We start from the raw sequence: 16,829 nt of genomic DNA, 5'->3' as shown, positions 1-16,829 counted from the left end.
AAGAAAAGAAAAATGAACAGAGGGGAGACTGAACAAAAACCCCAGTAAACAGAAGTTTCCATGAAAAGAGAGAGCAAATCTTGCAGAACACTGAATACCATGAAATGTCTGCGGATATGCATATACTTTCACACATTCACACACATCATAATAACTTTTGAGATAGCAAATAAAATTTATATATCCAAAACTTAATAAAGTCAAATCATATATATTTTTTAATGAAGCATAGAATCTAAAAATGGGCCTCTTTGTGCCAGAGAAGAAACTTAAGTAATGAAAGCTGCAGGTATAAATAGACATACTTGCTTGTGTTATGCAGAGGATTTACAAAATCTGAAATATGTTCTTTGAATATAATGAGATATTATGAGAAATTATTACTAACATTATAAATGCTTATAAGTACACAGGAATCTCCTGATGATGCGGTTTGTTGTGAACTGCAATTCAGCACACTTTGGGTCCTTGTTTGAGGAGAGGTGATGAGCAAGAGGAGGAGGATTTAATTCTGAAGGCAAAAGGCGCTGCCATCTGAAGGCTGCCTGTCCCTTAAGCGATCATCCTGGGGATTGGTATAGTGGGAGATCGGTCTAAGAAGTCTTTTTGTGGATTCTTTCTGTAATAATGTTAGGACGGATATGCTAGATTTATGAAATATGTGCAAGATAATGTTTATTACTCCCAACTGTGTTTTTGTGACTGGTATCCTGATGTGGATTCATGTGTATTATAGAAGTTTATTAGAAAGGTGAAATTTTACCTGCAAAAAGTAAACAGTTTTTATTCTCATCTAAAATTTTATTTTCAATAATACAGCCGTTATTAAGCAAAGTGCTTAGCACATAAAAATCAATAACACATATTTGTTAATTCAAGGAATAAAATAAGTTGCTTATCAAAGTTGAGTGTGTATTTTGTTACCTACAGCATTTAGCATAGTATCTGATTCTTAGGAAGTATGGAATAGGTGAATGAATGAATGAATGAATGAAGACATCAAATTGCTAACCTGAATGAAAAAAGGAAGGGAAATTAATTTAAATTTAAATTATGTAAAGAGTCACATAATGTTTATGTGAAACATTTTCTTAAAAATATATACCTCTATTGTTACGGACTTTTAATTCTGATTTAGGTCCAGGACTTTATTATTTTAAGGTGGAAAATGATCACATAATTATTTCTCGAGTGGAAGGGTTACAAAATTATTTCAGCCAAGAGTCCTAAGCTAGGTGTCACGGATTTAATTTTCATCAGAGAACTTCTAGAAAGATAATTGTCCTTCTGTATGTGTTTTGAGTTGTGTTACCATGAGCTGCTCTGGTTTTTTTTCCCCCCTCAGGTGTGGAATCCATAGTATGTTTCCCTTACATTTAGCTGCCCTAAATGCTCACTCTGACTGCTGCAGGAAGTTGTTATCATCAGGTAAGTTACTCCATTACCACAGATGAGGCTTAATGTGTCCTGTAAGTGAGCCATATAGCTTCAGGTGTCTGATCAGAGTGAGTGGCTGCCTGTGCTTCATGTCATTCATTACCTGCTCTAGGAACAGCTCCCAGCAGTCCTCGGTGCTGGAGCTGTTGAAATGTCAGTATTCCTGTCCATGAATGAGTCTTGTCTGTTTTTCAAGTTAAAGCTTGGATGATCCAGTGTGAGAGGCAGGCAGGGATGGCCATACCTTACAGGAAGTTTGTCATAAACAGAGAAAGCATCTTAGAGGCTAAAATGGTGGCTTACCATTTAATATTTTTCAACAAAGGAAAAAGACCAAATCCTCCACATTTTGACAATAGAAAATGTGTTACCTTCTCACTCTGTGGGCTCTGAAAAAATTATTACAGTTGATCTCTTCCAACTAGGTTTAATTTTTATTTTTTTAATGTGAGCCTATTTGGAACCAAGAAATTCCTTCTGGTTTGAAGCTTTGCTAATTTTTCTTATCACTGCTTCTGCCAACCTCCATGTATTAAGAAGTTCCTAGCTTTCAAACATGATAGAGATCTGCAAGGCAAAGATTGTTTATGAATTAATTCAAAAGATATTCCAGAGGCATTTTTTCCCTTAAGTACTTTACCTTTGGTTGATTCTGCTTTCATTGCTTTTGGCATGTTTAAAAATAATCCCTGCATGAAAGTACATTTCCCAAATCTTAAACCAACTGAAAGCTAATAATACACTTAAGAAAATATCTATTCCAGCATGTTAAGATTACTCCTTTGCCTTCCATGTTTTCTCCATGTGTTCTGTCTGCCTATCTATTGCCCTACTTATCTCAAATTGGTTTCATAAATTTCTATCCTGGGATTGAAATATGGGACTGTGGTTCATCCATAGCTGAATGTGAAAATAAATTCTTCTTGACTTCACGGTTCTTCCTATAAAATTGCCAAGCTTGAGCAGTTACCATTCGTTTCCATGACAACCTCTTTCTGACTACAATTGCTTGCATTCTGGTTTTTCTACTAACTGATTTTTCTGTCTCTGCAATGTTTCTTGTGGTTTAACTAGGACAAAAGTATAGCATAGTATCCTTGTTTAGTAATGAGCACGTGCTGTCTGCAGGCTTTGAAATAGACACCCCAGATAAATTTGGAAGAACGTGCCTTCATGCTGCTGCTGCAGGAGGGTGAGTAGTTAGTAATTTTAGTTGTTATTTTATGACTTAATTACAAATTCATCTTAATTCATTTAAGTTGTCTAAGAATCAAAGACAATTTCCTTAGTAAAATGAGTAAGAATCATTTCCACCAAAACCAAATATCACCATGCTGCATATCCAAATTACTTGCATTTTTGTTCTTCCAAAAAAAAATTTTATCCCACCTCATATAGAAAATATTTTTATTTTGTTTTCTTCTCTCTTTATTTTCTTTTCTTTCTATTTTTTTTTTAAATTATAGATTTTCAGCCTATAGAATATGCATCTACTTGGTACTCCCTCCATCGAAAAGAAATAATTTGGGATTTGTTCTTAAGATTTTCCTTTTTGTTCCTGGTAGATGGGTGATGATCAAAGGAATCCAAGATTGAGTGAATTCATGTTCATTTATAGACATTTTTTTTGGTCCATATTTCAAAACTGATCTTTATAATGGTTAAATGTGAGCAATGGTTAAGAAAACTCAAAGGATAGGACAAAGTGATTGAATCCTTGTCTTTTTTTAAATTGTAAAGAGAATTTTTCATCAGATACTCTTTTTCATATCAGTGGTTAGATTAAGGCTCTGATCAATATATTGTTGCTGTATGACCACACACTGACTAATCATCTCTCAAATGAACCTGTTTGGGTGAGGTATTAGTTCTTAATCAATTTCCTAGTCCTAAGGAACAGCAGCGCTTCTCCATTTACCTTTGGTATGTTACCAGAGCCATTATCTCTTTATCAGAGGCGGATTGACTATGAAGTTTTTGGGCCCCTTATTTGCATAGTTCTTTCCGAAGTCTTATATTTAGTTTTATATTCATAATTTTGTACCTTTTTTTTTTTTTAAAGAATCTCCTTCTCCCCACCTCATCCCCCCACATCACATGAGTTTCATGAGCTACACAACTGGGATCTGTCTCTGCCTTTGATCCTTCATTCAGTAAGGACAGGGGCTTTATATCATCAACTGGCACACTACCTCAATACATAAAGGCCTCAGAAAGTTCTTATGTTTTATGACCAAAACAGCTTGTTCTCTGAGAAAGGTGGCTATGAAGGGCGGGATGGGGATAGCCCTGCACAGGATTATCATTAATGAGATCATTTTTCTTATTTAAATAATAATAAAGCAGTAAATCCTAGGCCACTTCTTAGCATCTCAAGTTCAGAACAATGATGGATGATCGTCTCTTTTTATGTCCACATTTAAAAAAATATCAGACCTATACAGAAAGTGACAACACACCATTTGGGATTCATGTCTGAAACTGCTATGAGAATTAATATTTAGCTACATGCCCTTCAATAGGAAAATTCACTTCAATAGGTCCTTTTTTCTCTACTAAATATGATTTATTGCTTCTGCAAATGACAAAGAAGCTTTGGAAGATCACTATGCTCCATTATATCATTTTCGGCCTTGATTCTGCACATTCATTTACCCAGATTACAAAGACAGGGAAATGCAGCTGTTTTATTTTTCATTAAGGAGAGTCTGGGTCGAAAATGGTTTTCACGTTGAATTCATTCTGCTGTGATAAAAGGTAATGCTCATCCACTCTGGTTCATTGTTTGAAGGTGACATGAAATTATTATAGGTTTAAAACCTTGTTTCATAAACTCTTGATGGTTCTGAAAAAATTTTAAGATAAACAATGAAATCATCACTGAAAAGTTTCATCATGTAATAATCATAAAATTCCTTAGTTATGGAATTGAAAATGTTTTATCAAGATCTTTTATGTATAGATTTATTAGCTTTGAAAAAAGAATTTAAGGACGTTAGGTCCTTAATATGGTATTACATTAATATGTTCAGTAATTTTTGTGTTAGCAGAATTTAAAGCTAGAGCTATCATTTCATCATCACCTGCACTCTGCAGAAAATAGCTCTTTCTGAAGATGGTCTGGCAATCGACCTCTACCATCTTAATGATGTTTTCCCTGTCTTTCCAGTAATGTGGAATGTATAAAACTCTTGCAGAGCAGCGGAGCGGATTTCCATAAAAAGGACAAATGTGGGAGGTATGTAAACAGGGAACTCTGCTTCAAATGCCTAAATAAAAGGAACCAGGAGTAGTCCATCTGGAAGTTATGTTATGTTGAAATGGTAAACAGGGAAGCTAGCTGGGGAGATTCTGTCCTCAGAAGGAAATCTCTTATTGTAGTGAAATACCAGCAGAGCAGGCATAAGCCCCAAGAAAAACATCTCTCACAGATTCTGTTTAGAAGTGCCAATTGTCTATCTTCTCTTTCCATTTTTTTTTTTTTTAAATCTCCTACATGGATATAGTTTAGAAACTTCTGTTTGTAGCAAAGTGGAACAGTTTAGCCCTCCTAACTTAGAATTTGGTCACAAAATCTGGAGCATTTTATTATATTTATTGAACATTTCATCTTGAGATAAATCTTTAGACATGTTTATAACGTTAAATACATACACATTACCACCACCGCCAGTAGCCCCTTTGGCTATTGGGATGAGTTATAGAATTTTCTTACCTTATTCCTTTGCATAGCTAAATCATGCCACAATACTAACTGGAATGTGTGTGTGTGTGTACACACACATTTTTTTTAGTTACATTAAATTAAATTATTTATTTATTTTTTATATAGCATCTCCCTACTCATTTTCTCCACATGCACCCTGGTTCTTAGAATCGCTACAAATTTCTTCTCTTACCCACCTACCTTGCACGGCTCCTACTCGTCCTTCCAGATGAGTAGGTCAAATGACACTTCATTACAACTCTGACGGGGTGCCCCTTGCACCCTACATACTCCATGACTGCAGCACACATCACGCTGCTCAAGTGGACTCCATTTCCTTGTCTCTCTCCTTATCTGGCTGTGGGTCTCCTGAGGACAATGACTGGGCCTCGTTTTCTCTTTAGCTCCAGACTCTGCCACATAGTTGATAACTAATAATTTTCGGTTTAATTAATTAAAGCAGAAGCAGTCCAATATGTAAAATATTTATAATTTCTTTTTTTTTTGACCAAAGAGGAGAAGATCAACTCATAAAAGTACCATAATTTGACAACAAAATATAAAATAGTTGTACTTGAAAGTTGATAAATACTTCTTGAAATAAAGTTACTTTATTTCTAGCATTCTGTTTGATTATTATTCCCTAGAAATTGGCTAGAAACACCAGATAAATAATTGAATAATTGAGGACTAAAAATAAGTAATATAAAACACATTACTTTATAATTCTGCACTACCTTGCCTTTTAAAAGGTGTTTTCTAAATGTTATTTGGTTTCCCAAAGTAACTATGAGGTATATGGTGATGCTTATGATCCGTTTTAACTGATAAGGAAGCTGAGCCCAGGAAACCTAAATGAGTGATACATGTACATGGAATTTTAGACCTAGAATGGACCTTAGGGAACAGCTGCTCAAAGGTCCTTACTGAAATAAAGATGAGGAAGCTCAGGCCCAGAGAGGGGATGTAAATGGGTCCAGCTTGCAGATCTGCTCAGACCAGCACCGAGGGCTTCTGATTCTTTGGTCATCGTTCCTCCCATTAACCTACATCCCTACCCTCAAGGAGCTTATATTTCAATGAGGAAGATGAGATACCGCCAGTAGCGAACATCAAAGCAATATGTGATGGGAGCTCAAGAGAGGCCTAGACAGGAGCTAAACAATCTCACACAAAAGAAAGAACTTCTGGACTTGAAGATGAGTGGGGTTTTGATGACTGGAAGTTGTTCAGGAAGGGGCATTCCAGGGAAGAAAAAAACATGGGCCAAAGTGGAGATGTGGAAACGATAGGGGAAACCTCCAGTCATTTAGTTTGGATTCAATAATGTGCTCATCCAGTGGAGAGAGAGGTACTCCATAAAGGTTGATTGGGACCAGATTGGGAAGGTCTTCAATTCCAGCCTAAGGAATCAAGGCTTTGTTCAGTGAGGAGGACCAAAGGTTTTAGGACAGGATTATCATATGTGGGTATTGGAGCTTAGAAAACCCAGTTCTTCATTCATAATAACTAACAACATTCAGCGGAAGTTTGATTAGCACTAAGGAAGTAAATAGGAATTTTATTGCAATAGTCTAAATGGGCAGAATGTAGACCTGAACCAGGATAGATACGAGGAATGAAAAGAAAGGATACAGCTTCCAGTGGATGGCCTGAAGTAAAACAGCCACTGTTTCTGTAGTCACAGTTCCAATTTACAAAGTCAAAGGAAGGTACATCCCTTGGCCTCCACACTCTGAGAGATGAAGAGTTTTCCACACCAATGGGAATACTGCTGTCAGTGCTAGAGCTGATGATGGGTCTGTTTTTCAGACTGAGTGGAGTAATAAATTGCTGTTTGTTTTCCAGGACCCCTTTGCACTATGCAGCTGCGAATTGTCATTTCCACTGTATTGAGACATTAGTGACCACAGGGGCCAACGTTAATGAAACAGATGACTGGGGACGGACAGCTTTGCACTATGCTGCTGCATCAGACATGGATAGAAAGTAAAAACAGCCTTATTACTGTTTCCTCTGGGGGTAGGGCCAGAGAGGGGGAGAATTTGCTAAGTTTCTCCATTCTGCCTTATGGAAAGTGTGACTAAAGAATCTCTCTCACCCAGACTGAAAGGAGTTAGAATTGCTTCATCCCTAACCCCAGTTTTCCCATTCTGCTCTCTTTATGTGCGATCATTACATGTCGCTGCACAATTACTTCTCTGTTTTGGGGTCAAATGCCAAGTGGAGCTGTCAAGCCCAGATTTTCAGTTCATTCAAAATCTATTGTAATTTATTTTGTCATACACTGCAGTTTTCATTATCACCACTTAAATGCTTCACTTACTATAAAACTTACATTTGCTAATATATGTCATGCATTAAAAATATCCATCTATACATGATCCCAGTAGCCTTCAAATATGGCATCCATATGTATAAAATAGGCACTATTGTTTCAAACTTGTGCTCTTTTAGGAGCTAGAGGAGAGGAAGTTGGTTGCCCTGGACATGTTTGGATTCTGGGTGGTTAGAAATGTAAAGCGGAAACAAGTGAACCGTTTAAAGAGGGGAGAGGTGGGAGAGGTACCCACAGTTTGTGAGATTGTTCTCAAAGACTTAAGGACCAGGGCCTCCTTCATAGAGACACTTTTGGTGACCCTGTCTGGAGACTATTGAACAGTTGGCTTCCACATGCTGTGGAATTGATTCTGGGTCAGCGCTAGCTCCTTGACTTGCAGACCAGTGGCTTTCAAACAGTGACTCACAGAAAGAAGTACATTTTATATTATGATCCAGGACACAGAGTCACATATGTATGTTTTAATTATGTATATGTAAAATGGAAACAAAAATTTCATAAAACCATATTTACTTTTACTACGTGTAATACATTCTGCTATTTTCTCTTTTATTTCATTAAAAAAAAAAACCCTATTGATCGCAACCCACTAAATTGATCATACAATTTAGTAGTAGATTATGATCTATATTTCTGTAGTTTGGGAAACATTGCTTGTTTTCCCCTTCACGTTTGTATGATATTGGCAAGTCAGATGTAGCATTCAGAATTCAATAGCCATGCAGGTAATTCAACAAACATTTATTGAGTATCTGTTATGTGCCAGGCTATATGCTATTTACTTGGAATAGAGTAGGGAAACAAATATACTTCATCCGTTAAGAGCTGGTAAAGGAATCCTGGATGCAGAACAATTGTTCTTCAGATGAGGGGTGACTAGGATCTCGTTAATATGTGAGATGCCGAACTGGCAAGGAGACAGCAAAGAATGTGGTGGAGTCAGAAGTTTAAGCTAAATTGCCTCCTTTTTACTTGAGGAGTTTAGGATTTTTATGGAAGGGTAGACAACTTAATCGTTGTCTTAATCACTGATACCTGGGTGGAAGTTTTAGGACAGTCACGTTCTTAATTGGCTTCCTTGGGAGAGAATAGATTTACTGGATAGCCTTGGAGAGAACCAAGTATATCCTCAGTGAAAACTCAGTAGTGCTTACTTCTTTTGGGGTGGGGGAAAAAGGCCATTGAGATTTAAATTGCACCAAAATCATTAGCAACTTTGCCATTAAAAAAACATTAATTATAATTGTTTTCCTTTTTCCTATGCTGAGAAGTAAGACTACCTTAGGAAATGCCCATGAAAATTCAGAAGAACTTGAAAGAGCCAGAGAGCTGAAGGAAAAGGAAGCTGCATTGTAAGTTACTTTTCAGCTCAAGCACAGGGTGCAGTTACTGATGCTTTGTCTGCTTCTCTGGGTTACCGTGTGGGCCAGCCTCACCGTTTTAGTGTTTTACTTGGGATCTTGAGAAAGTGATGTGGGCACATTTTTAATGAAGAAGAAACTTCTTTTAATGCATCTTTCAATTATGCTATCTTATCATAGAGAACTCTTTCTAAATTTGTAGGTTTTGACATGACCATCACTGTGACTGGTCAGCAGTTTTGGAGACCAGGCATTCTAAATATCATTTCTGACTCGGCCATGAATTGCGTGCCTTAGGCAACATATTAAAACTTCTCTCAGAGCCGTAGGCTCCCCTTTTATGAGCTAGGAATAGCTGTTTAGCAGATCCTAAAATAAATGTTTTGAGATTTCAGTGTGAAATATACCAGTTGTACTCTTCCCTCTGTCCCAAACACACACACACACATCAACTTACAAACAGCCCTCTGCTCCCTGCAAATAGCTGCTCCTGTTCCTCCTCAGCCCTGCTTCTCTCTGGCTTCTGTCAGATAGGGGTTAGAGTGACTGCCATCGCCCAGGGTGTGGGTACATGGGAAGATCTAATGCTTTCTCCTCTGAGAGTCCTTCCTGCAATACATGTCACAGTGATAGGCTTGTGCTGTTCAGTGCAGTAACCAGCATGTAGTTGGTGTTCAATAAGTATTGAATAAAAGGTGCCCATGTTTTGTGTCCTGTCCCTGTGGGACCCAGTGGATATAGTGCCCTAAGAGTCTGTGCACGCATAGTTCTTAACTTGTTTCCTCTCTTCTCTAGTTGTCAGAGGAACCAGTTTCTCTGGAACCTGAATGCTGTGTCCACTTTAGGACCTTCCTACCATCCACTGGGCGCCCCTCCCATGTCTAAACCATAGCACACAGTTAAAAGTTGTATATAGAAGTTAGAAGGGTAAAGTTAGAAAATGTGGCTGCAGGGCAGGTTGTGGGACATAACTTTAACTGTTACCAGCGTGGGGACAGGAAACACAACTGAGAATAAAGCAGAACAAGCAAGGTTTTGCCCTAATATTCCAAAATTAAAATAGCAATATTAAAGACTGTAGACTTTTAAGCCACCTCAGCAAATGCTCCCTTCTCTAGTGAAATGAGAGCTTGCCCTGGGCCAAAACAGCCCTCTTATAGCTGATGGAGAAGGAAAGGGCAGGAGAAGCAGAGGAAGTCAGTGACCAGCCTGCCTGAGAGCTTTTATGCAAAGAGAGGCTACTCCCCTTGTACAAATATACCCCTGACCTACCTGTGCATCTCTTGATTTAGCAGCTTAGGTGCCAAAATTACTAGTCAGGGCTCTGAGAGGAGAAAAGATAGCATTCCCAGTTAAAACTTGATATTCGTTTTCCTTTAAAAAACAATATTCAAATTCTATACTACTGTTGTTATTTCTAATAACACTGTTGGTAGTATACTTCAGAGATTTTCTGGATTAAGTAACTCTGGGAGCAATTTCAAGTCTTTTCCAAATTACATATTAAATTTGTCAACTGATTTTTAGAATGTCATCCTTTCAGAAGCTGAGGATTGCATGTCCACTAGAATGCTATTTCTATTGAATGATTTTATTTAAAAAAGCCAAATTCAGTTTAAAATGAGTCACACCTGGAACTTTCCATGGACGTTTAATTACCAAAATAAAAAGGACTTCATTGTAAGGCACAAATCACAAAGGATAGTATTATATAGAGACTCCAATAATAGTTTGATTTATTACGAAGCATTTTATGGGTAAATCATGAAAGATGTAGGTATTTGGTTTAAAAAATTTGCCTTTCACCAATTTTTCTAGAAATTAAAATATCATTTTAAGTTTCTCTATGTGTAATTTATTTACTCCTTTTGCCTTTTGCCAAAAGGTAGATAAATGTCATTTTAAAGTTTTTGTGTGAACTATATAAATTTGCCATCGAAAGGTTTTATTTAAAGTATAGGCTTATATTTAGAATCTTACAGTTTTGACTTGAGTATGAAATGGAATCAGTTTGGTCTTGTGAGGGAAGTGTTTGTCCCACTGTCACAAAAATAAAATTGAAATTAGGGAGCTGTATTCTCTACCTGTTATTCCATCTTTCACCAACAGGGTCGTGCCATTTCTAACAGGCCACGAACAGCCTCATTACATCCTTGAGCACTCGTGTTCTGGGGTTTGGGGCTCTTCAGGAAGGGTGGAGTCATACATCTTCTTCTAACCTATTCCAAAGATTGTGGCTTTTTCAGAAAAATTACAACTCTGTCAGAAAAGTCTTTTAAAATTTATTATTTATTATTATTTTTTGGCCTATATTCCTAATGGTGTAATTGGAGCCTTTTTCTTTATATGTGGTTACTGAATTAACCCTTTACATTTTTTAAACATTTACCTGTTTCTTTAATTCTTTTGTTGTTTTCTTACTCTTTTAAATTTTTATTTTTTAACCATTCGATTTTAGAGTCTCCAATAGCAAGGTTAGAAATAAAGACCTTCTCTCTGAGGTTTACCCTGTTGCAATGGCTTGACTACTTATTTATATGGCTGAGACTTTATCTTTTGAACGTGGAGCTCTAAAACTCATTATTCAGTGACCTTGATGACAGAGAGGTTCTGTACCTTAAGATATGAAGGAAGAAAACTAATTACCCTCTTGTTGCCAAAGCCTTTCCTGAATTCCAGAATGGCTATTTTAGGTGGAATAAAGGAAGCTACTGAAAACACACACGCACATGACTTTCAATATATAACGCCTCACTGCTGTAGGATTTTTAAAGAAGTACTTAAACTCATAAAGTGCTTTGTGGAACATTCATAATAGGAGGAAATGTACGTTTTTTTATTCCTTTTGGTCCAGAGATGTTTTCTAAAATAACACCTCATCTTTATACTTACAGATGTTTAGAGTTTCTGCTTCAAAATGATGCAAATCCATCCATCCGGGACAAGGAAGGTTACAATAGCATACATTATGCTGCTGCCTATGGCCACAGACAGTGTCTGGAATTGGTGAGTTGCTTTTCTTGTTTTATTTTTTCTAATACACACACACACACACACACACACACACACACACACATGCACGCATGCACATACACGTACAACCCTGAAAATGCTGGTCTTAATCTCTCAGCAAATGCCCTCGCTGCTTAATTAAGTCTCCACTAGAAAGCACCTTGAAGATGTTCTGTGGCAAATGATTAAATTGTTTCCCTTTATGACATGTAGATCTCTTTGTCTCATTTTTGTCCATCCTAATCTTAGAAATGACAGACAATTAACTCTTTTCACATTAATTTGGGCTAGAAATGTTAGACCTGTGTATGATTACAGTTTGTATTTTAAACATAATTTGGATGCATCAAATAAGCTCAGTATATATTTCTGGAGACACATTTAGCACCCAATTATTAAATAACAATGTTGTAAGATGACTTACATAATCTTTAGGCATATGGGTTTATCATGGTCCCACATTTGTAGTTTAGGGAAACTGGCAAGGGCACAAAAACAGAATTTATTGGAACTTCCAAACCACCACAAATTTTAAACCTACAGTGATGAAGAAATACCTTGAGGTTTGGAGTCTGAAATGCCTCTGTTGATATAGGTTAAGAGACAGGAACTCAAACGCCCACAGGGACCGGAAATGTAAAGTAAATGAGTGAAGTGAGCCCAGGTTAGAATAGGAAGTGGTGGGGATTGTGGCAAATAGAGACATGTTCCACATAAAGGGAGAAACAGCCAGTTAGCTCCAGCTGATGGAAACCAGGTGGGAAGGCATACCCAGTGTTGCAAGATTTCAGTGCTTCAGGAGAAGCTAGAACTCTGGACTTTCTATGTGAAATTTCCTATTTTGGAAATCCTGGGTGGGCTAGGAAGAAATAATTTAAGTTTGTGGCTGAATCCTGTCTGCTGCTCACCATTTGCCATCTCCTAAGCATCTCCCTTGGTTCAGCTTCACCAGGATACCTGGAGTATCCCAAACTCACTATCTCTGGTCCAATGATAGGTGCCACCTTTGCTGACTAGACTCCAGTTCTTTTCCTTTAGAAGAAGAAGTCTTACTTTTCAGAATTATTCAGGGGAAGCACTTGAACAACTCCACAGTCTATTGTAAATAATATATTGCACATTATTTTCATTTTTCAGGAAAGCCATTTCAGGGCCATTATGTCTGTTATCCAATGAAAAGGTTTTCTGTCCACAAGAAGGTTTCACAAGTTCTGTCTGATAATGAAATGACCCTCTTCAATTAGATTGACACTTGCCAAAGAGATGATTATTCTTGGCAATTCTAAGGCATTCAAAATCAAGAGTGGGGGTGGTATTGATTGATTTTAGTTTGCACTGTCAGCTGATAAGGACCAGATTATCAATATAAATTGATAGAAATGTCACCACCGTTTGCTCATAGGAAAGAACTTCAGTGGGTCATTTATAACAGAGATGGGGTAGAAATTTTCATCTCATTTTCCTAAATTATGATGTTAGAGGGAAAGTTCTATGTATTATTTCCATTTTGAAACACATCTTAAAATTACTCTTGGGTGAAGTTCACCTAAGCGAAGATCAGGAGCAGGCTTTAAACATTCTCGTTACCCTGCCCCATCCCATTTACAACAAAACACAATCCTGGACTCTTCCTTGAGTGGCATCATAAAGCCAGACCATTGCAAGTATCTTAGCCCCACTGCTTGCTCACCCAGCTATGAATGGATTTGGGAAAGGGTGACCACTATCGATGGCATTTATTGTGTGTTCATCACGTGCCAGGAATTTTGCATACTTTATGCCATTTAATTATTTTTTTCCTTTCATTTTTATTGAGAAATATTTAACATACAGCACTGTGTAAGTTTAAGGTATACAGCATAACAATTTGACTTACATCAATTGTGAAATGATTACAATAAGTTTAGTTAATATTATCTCATATATATACAAAAAGAAACAATAAAAACTATTATTTTCCTTATGATGAGAATAAGGCCAGTTCGGATTACAAGAAGTGGGTTTTTTGAAGGGCACCTTTTTAAATATAACTCTCTCCCTCTCTCTTGGACCACAATATCCTCATATTCCTTAGAACTCCCATTTCTTTGGGTACTGGACATTAGGAAGCAAACCAATTAACCAATATATACTAGGAGGTACATTTCTAAGACTCACCACTGCCATGCCAATCTTCTCCCTCATTGTACCACACAAACACCCCGGTCTTCCTAGGGCTCATCTTTTTAACAAATTGTTCTTAACTCTGTGCTGGGTGCTAGGATAATGCCAATGAAAGACATGATTCTGGTACTCTGGATGTCTTAACTGAGCAGGAATTATGCAGGGAGAACTTTCTTTATGTCATACTCCCTAGCCTATGTTTCTGGCCTATAGAAAGAATATGGAAAATAAATGCATATCTGTGGCCCCTATGGACCTTTCCTACCAGACCAGGGCCTTTGTCCTTTGGGAAGTGGAGCAGGATTGAAGGGGATGGTTGGCCAAGAGAGCCAGCTGATTTGTGAGGTTGGTAAAATTTGTCTTTTGCCTCTCTTCTCATCTAGTGGAGCAATTACTGTGATTATGCATATCATTAAATGCGTATCATTAATTTCAATGCATATTTTATTTGACTCTGACATTTAACTTGGTGTGTGTTTACTTAGCATTCATGATTTGTTGGTCCTGTCTGTGATCATAAGCTTAGAATTTATAAACCAAGTATGGTTCTATTTCGCTATAATCAAAAAGGAACAGATAATATTTTAGTTGTTTTCACTCCACTTCCCTATATTAACTTATATTAAATTCATTCCATGAGCAATAAACTTCTCGAAAGTGGTATGAACCCCTTAGCCTTGATAGAATAGCCAGAGTTCAGAATTCTGCCAAATTTGCCTGTTTAGGCCAGTGTTCTCAGCTAGACTTGATCAAAGATGTATGTACTGTGTGTGCAAGCAGAAATCTGCTCACAAACGTGTGTTGAGAGCTGTGATCAGTCATGTTCAGCTGGGCTCAAAATATCAAAGTGGAGTGCAGGAGACTTGGCTAATGCAGCGTTTTGTGTCCGAATAAAACTTATGTTTGAGTGGAGGAAGGGCGTTGGCAAAGAAGAGCTCAGTGCCTCTCTTCCTTTATCTGGAATGAATTCTTACTGACTCTGAAGAGAGCAATCAGAGAATCATGCCCCTATTTGGAATTTGTGAATTTATATGAGCATACTATTTTTCTTTTTATAATATTAAAGATTTGTCTGTGAACATAAAGATCTTTGTGGTTTTGTTATTGGAATGGAAAATGTGCTAATATAATTACATAAATTGCCTACAGAAATTTAGAGAGATTGTTTGAAAACTCTAGGCTTCTGCATAAATTCAGTCCAAGATTTTGCTATGCCAAATCACTGGTAATTTGGCTGCTTCCCTTAGACCTTCACCCTCTGTTATGAGCTAACTCGAACTACAACTGTGAGAATATGTGGGGGTGACAAATGCCCTTGCGTGTATATTCTAGGAGCTTCTGAAATTCTCTGAAGATAGACAGAAAATGACTACATTTTGGGCAACTGAACGCTGAATTTATGCCACTTTCAAGTAAACTACTCAATATTTTGGGTTGTTTCTTGTGTTTATCACAGGAATTTAAGAAAACATTACCACCTTGCTCTGTATAAGATGTACTTCTATTGGCAATGTCCAATTAAGTGTCCCAAGGCTGGGAAAGCAGGGTATAGAAGAGTTAAAAAAAAAAAGAGAGAGCCATTAGGCAGTCATCTGTAGACAAGAAGTTGAAAACCTTGCATTCTAGCCCCAAACAAGTCTTCGATAGCATTTTTCTGTCCCCAGAGGTACAGCTGAGAGAAAGATTTGGCAGCGGGGGGTCCATGACTTCCCAGCAGGCAGACTATCAATGGGCAGTGAAACTTCAGCAATGCTAGTCTTGTTTTTTCTTCTATTTAATTCAGTTGAAAAGAATCATAAAATCTTATGATTCTTTCATTAAGGGAAGAAGTAAAGGGGTGAGCGTAGATGTTTTGATGCTGCTTGCCTACTCACTGCTAAGAATGTAAATATAAGCCCACAAATCTTGAATCAGAATTTGGATATGAGTCTATGTTTAGAACAATGGAATAGACTATTTTATCATAAAAAGTTTCATTTATTTCTTTGTAATATAGCAGAAAAGAAGTTTTTTGGATTTACCATGAATTAATTTGGCAATTGATGAAAGAAACATTAACAGGATGTAATAAAATAAACAAATTCAGTTTCACCTTTAGTTGAAGGGCCAGGACAATGGAGCCATCGCCCCTACTTTTCGAAGTGAGATCTTAGTGTTTTAACCCATGGCCCTCTTACCCATTTAGAAAGCTGGATATCAGAAGGCAGCTTTCTTTGGTGATAGCTCTGCTGTGAATCTCACCACCACTACCCTCCTCCTGCCTAGCAGGGGTGGGGGGATATTTTCTCCTCATCCCAAGCCCAGCCAGAGAAACTTTGAGGAAATTGTTTGCATATCTGATATGTGTTGTCTCATGCAATTTAAGAGGCCAAGTGGACTGGCAAGTGATAAATCTAAAGACTGAATGGCTCTATTCAGAGCTTGCTTGACAGAAGTTAAATTTAAAAAGTTCTATGTTTGAGAAGTACTCCCCTGCCACCAATTAAAGGTGAAAAGTGTATGTTTCCCAGTTTTCAAATGTAAGGGCCAAGGCTGGCCTGGAGTTCTGGATCCTACTCAAGAAGGCTGCCTGGAAGAGAGGTGGGGAGTCTAGTGGGGAGAAGGAAATGTAAGCTACCAGCAGAAAGGTACATTTACCCAGAGAGAGGGAACTGCAGGCCAGAGGCCCCAGTGATGGTGAATTCCTGGAGAACCTAAATAAGTATCCCAGAGAGACAGTTTTTTAAACCCAGTAAGAGAATTTCACTATCAGAAGGATGCCAGTAAGTAAGACCATTGTTTCCTTCTGTGTTCTCCTTTTCTCTCTCCT

General features: G+C 37.5%; 1 protein-coding gene across 2 annotated transcripts in view; it reads left to right on the top strand.

Moving 5' to 3' along the window:
• ANKRD44 (ankyrin repeat domain 44) overlaps nucleotides 1–16,829 on the top strand; it is a 178,396-nt gene that overhangs the window by 92,400 nt on the left and 69,167 nt on the right. For both annotated transcript variants that reach the window (XM_025039527.1, XM_025039526.1), the window contains exons 10-15: nucleotides 1,346–1,428; nucleotides 2,512–2,629; nucleotides 4,607–4,675; nucleotides 6,992–7,132; nucleotides 8,756–8,836; nucleotides 11,740–11,851. In XM_025039527.1, coding sequence (XP_024895295.1) covers nucleotides 1,346–1,428; nucleotides 2,512–2,629; nucleotides 4,607–4,675; nucleotides 6,992–7,132; nucleotides 8,756–8,836; nucleotides 11,740–11,851 — 604 coding nt within the window. The remainder of the gene's footprint in view (nucleotides 1–1,345; nucleotides 1,429–2,511; nucleotides 2,630–4,606; nucleotides 4,676–6,991; nucleotides 7,133–8,755; nucleotides 8,837–11,739; nucleotides 11,852–16,829) is intronic.

Source organism: Pteropus alecto, unplaced genomic scaffold, assembly GCF_000325575.1.
Source record: "Pteropus alecto unplaced genomic scaffold, ASM32557v1 scaffold3, whole genome shotgun sequence".
In the NCBI taxonomy this organism is placed as follows: domain Eukaryota; kingdom Metazoa; phylum Chordata; class Mammalia; order Chiroptera; family Pteropodidae; genus Pteropus; species Pteropus alecto.
This window is presented reverse-complemented; position numbering and strand designations above follow the sequence as displayed.